Source organism: Anoplophora glabripennis, unplaced genomic scaffold (assembly GCF_000390285.2).
Source record: "Anoplophora glabripennis isolate ALB-LARVAE unplaced genomic scaffold, Agla_2.0 scaffold953, whole genome shotgun sequence".
NCBI lineage: Eukaryota > Metazoa > Arthropoda > Insecta > Coleoptera > Cerambycidae > Anoplophora > Anoplophora glabripennis.
This window is the reverse complement of record NW_019417033.1, coordinates 82,021-84,298: the sequence shown is the minus strand read 5'-3', so window position 1 is coordinate 84,298 and position 2,278 is coordinate 82,021. Positions and strand designations below refer to the sequence as shown.

Genomic DNA, 2,278 nt, shown 5'->3' with positions numbered 1-2,278 from the left:
ATTCTTGTTGGTATTACCTTTTTGGACTTATCCGCAGTGATGTCTATAGTTACAATGTTACTATTTTCTCCTTTCCCTTTTTCTTTTAAGCCTACTGCTTTTTTAATTGAAGGACTATTCCCTATTGAAACTTTTCTTGACAAGGGGTCTATACTCCTATACTCCTCCAGTTCTCGTTGTCCATGTCCATAGCCTTGGTCGTCAACGTCGCCAATAGTTTTTCCCAGGGTAGAAGCTCGGTGAAGCACCTCATACCCATGACGGTCACTGGGTGACGGTCGGTAGGGACCCGCCCTACATTCCCCATCTCCGACCGGGGATCCATCCCTTGCGCCGTAAACGCGCCTTTCCTTTTCGAACCTTCCATTTTTTCAAAAAAGAAAAACGCCCTTGTCCATAGCCAGGTCGTCAAAGTTAAATCCATCCAATGAGAAGAAAGAAGCAAGAAAATAGAGATCCCTAACCCTCGGGTAACCTAATAGCGTCGGGACCGGAAAAACAAGAAATGGCCAAGGAAGGCCGATAGAAAGATAGCTCAAGAAGATAGGGATCCTGCCCAAGGTGAGAGCAAGCGCTGAAACAGATCAGGATCCAAAAAAGATAGACACCCCTGGAAGGAAGAAAGAGTAGGTAGGTACAAGAGAGAAAAGAAGAAAAGCGATGATAAGGAAAAGAGAAAGAAGATTAGGGGTGAGTGTGTGGTGTCTTCAGTTTCATTTCTGCACTCAACCTCGACCGAGGCCAGCAGGTCACACCCAACCGGCATCGCTGTCGGAATCATCGAGCATACTCTTACTTTTTTTTTCACCTCCTCAGCCCCTTAATCCCGGAACTACCTGTTCGAGGTTTTACTTCAGGATCGAGGAGCTGACAGTTACCGTGTCCTACATATACAATATGTACTAACCTAAACCATTATCAAAACCATCAAAGAGATAAAAATTACATCAAATATAATAAATATAACAAACAAAAAACAAAATGATTTAAAAAAAATTAAAAAAAAAATTAAATCGAATGAATAAATAAATGAACAAATTGCAATAAACGGCAAACAATAAAGCAATAAGCAAACACGCAACTGCATTAAATCGAAACAGCATCCGCGCATTGCCCATAATACACACATACTTTCTCTTTCTCTTTATCGCATGCTACGATCATCCTCCTCCTTTTGTTTCATAACGTTCCTAATCATGGTGTGTATTACCTTCCAATTTTCCTTTGATCCCAGCATAATCGGGATTAGATTTTCCACATCAAGCTCCGTGCCTAGATATATATATATATATATATACCCTTTCCCGAGCTACGTGCCATCTAGGGCAATGAAACAAAGTATGCCGTACATCGTCAACCTCCTGCCAGTACATACATTGATCGTCAGGTTTCTTCCCGATTCTCTTGAGGTAGCTACCAAACGTACCATGCGCCGACAAAATCTGTGTTAAATAATAGTCCACATTTCTGTGGGCACACCCCATCCAAGGACCCACCTCCTTGATCAGACTCCGCGTCCAAATGGCCACGTCCTCATTTTCCGTCCACTCTAACTGCCACGCTCTTATAGTGGCCTCCCTATCCGGACTCGGGCTTTGCTCCTCGTACATTTTAGCCCTTTCCTCAACTAGAAGGTGTATTGGGGGAACCCCTGCTATGACTTGCGCGGCCGATGCCGAAATAGTTCTATACGCGCTGATAACTCTGATCAGCGACATCCTTTGAGCGCTTATCAGCATGTCCCGATATCTCTTTATCCTCAAAACACCTGCCCAAACAGGGGCAGCGTAAAATATTATGGAATGCGCCACCAGTGCTAACAAACGCCTCTTGCACGACGATGGACCGCCCACATTAGGCATCAGCCTACTTAGACCTGCCACACGCGTCTCCATCTTTGCGCACGCCTATCTAACGTGCTCCCCGAACGTAGTCTGCCAATCAATGATGACCCCCAGGTATTTGATCTTCCTCCTAACTGCTATCTCCGTGTCCTGCGTAGGGACGTTTTTTGGCCCCTTCAAAAAGACGGCTTCTGATTTATCCGGAGCGAGGATGAGCTTAGTATCGTCCATCCAAGTACTAATGCGGTTTAAAGCACTATTCGCCATATCCTCCAAAGTTTGTAGGTCGTTTGCTCTAACCATTACAGCCAAGTCGTCCGCGAACGCTAAGGTGAACATCTCCGGTGGATGGTCTAATCTCAACACCTCGTCGTAGTGAATATTCCAAAGGGTCGGTCCTAATACCGACCCCTGAGGAACCCCCATCTTCATAG

General features: G+C 45.0%; 1 protein-coding gene across 1 annotated transcript; it reads right to left on the bottom strand.

Moving 5' to 3' along the window:
• Positions 1 to 1,144: 1,144 nt before the first annotated feature.
• LOC108914939 lies at positions 1,145 to 1,895 on the bottom strand. The gene is made up of 2 exons (XM_018720866.1): positions 1,376 to 1,895; positions 1,145 to 1,272 (listed from the first exon to the last, which is right to left on the bottom strand). Exons 1-2 carry the CDS (start codon positions 1,893 to 1,895, stop codon positions 1,145 to 1,147), a joined length of 648 nt encoding a protein of 215 aa, XP_018576382.1.
• Between the last annotated feature and the right edge of the window lie 383 nt (positions 1,896 to 2,278).

What these genes read in the sequence shown, in the direction of transcription:
- LOC108914939 (XM_018720866.1), bottom strand. Translation starts at nt 1,895, where the DNA reads ATGGAGACGCGTGTGGCAGGTCTAAGTAGGCTGATGCCTAATGTGGGC. An exon ending in GAAGAAACCTGACGATCAAT is followed by an intron (nt 1,273 to 1,375) that starts GTATGTACTGGC and finishes ATATATATCTAG; the next exon opens with GCACGGAGCTTGATGTGGAA.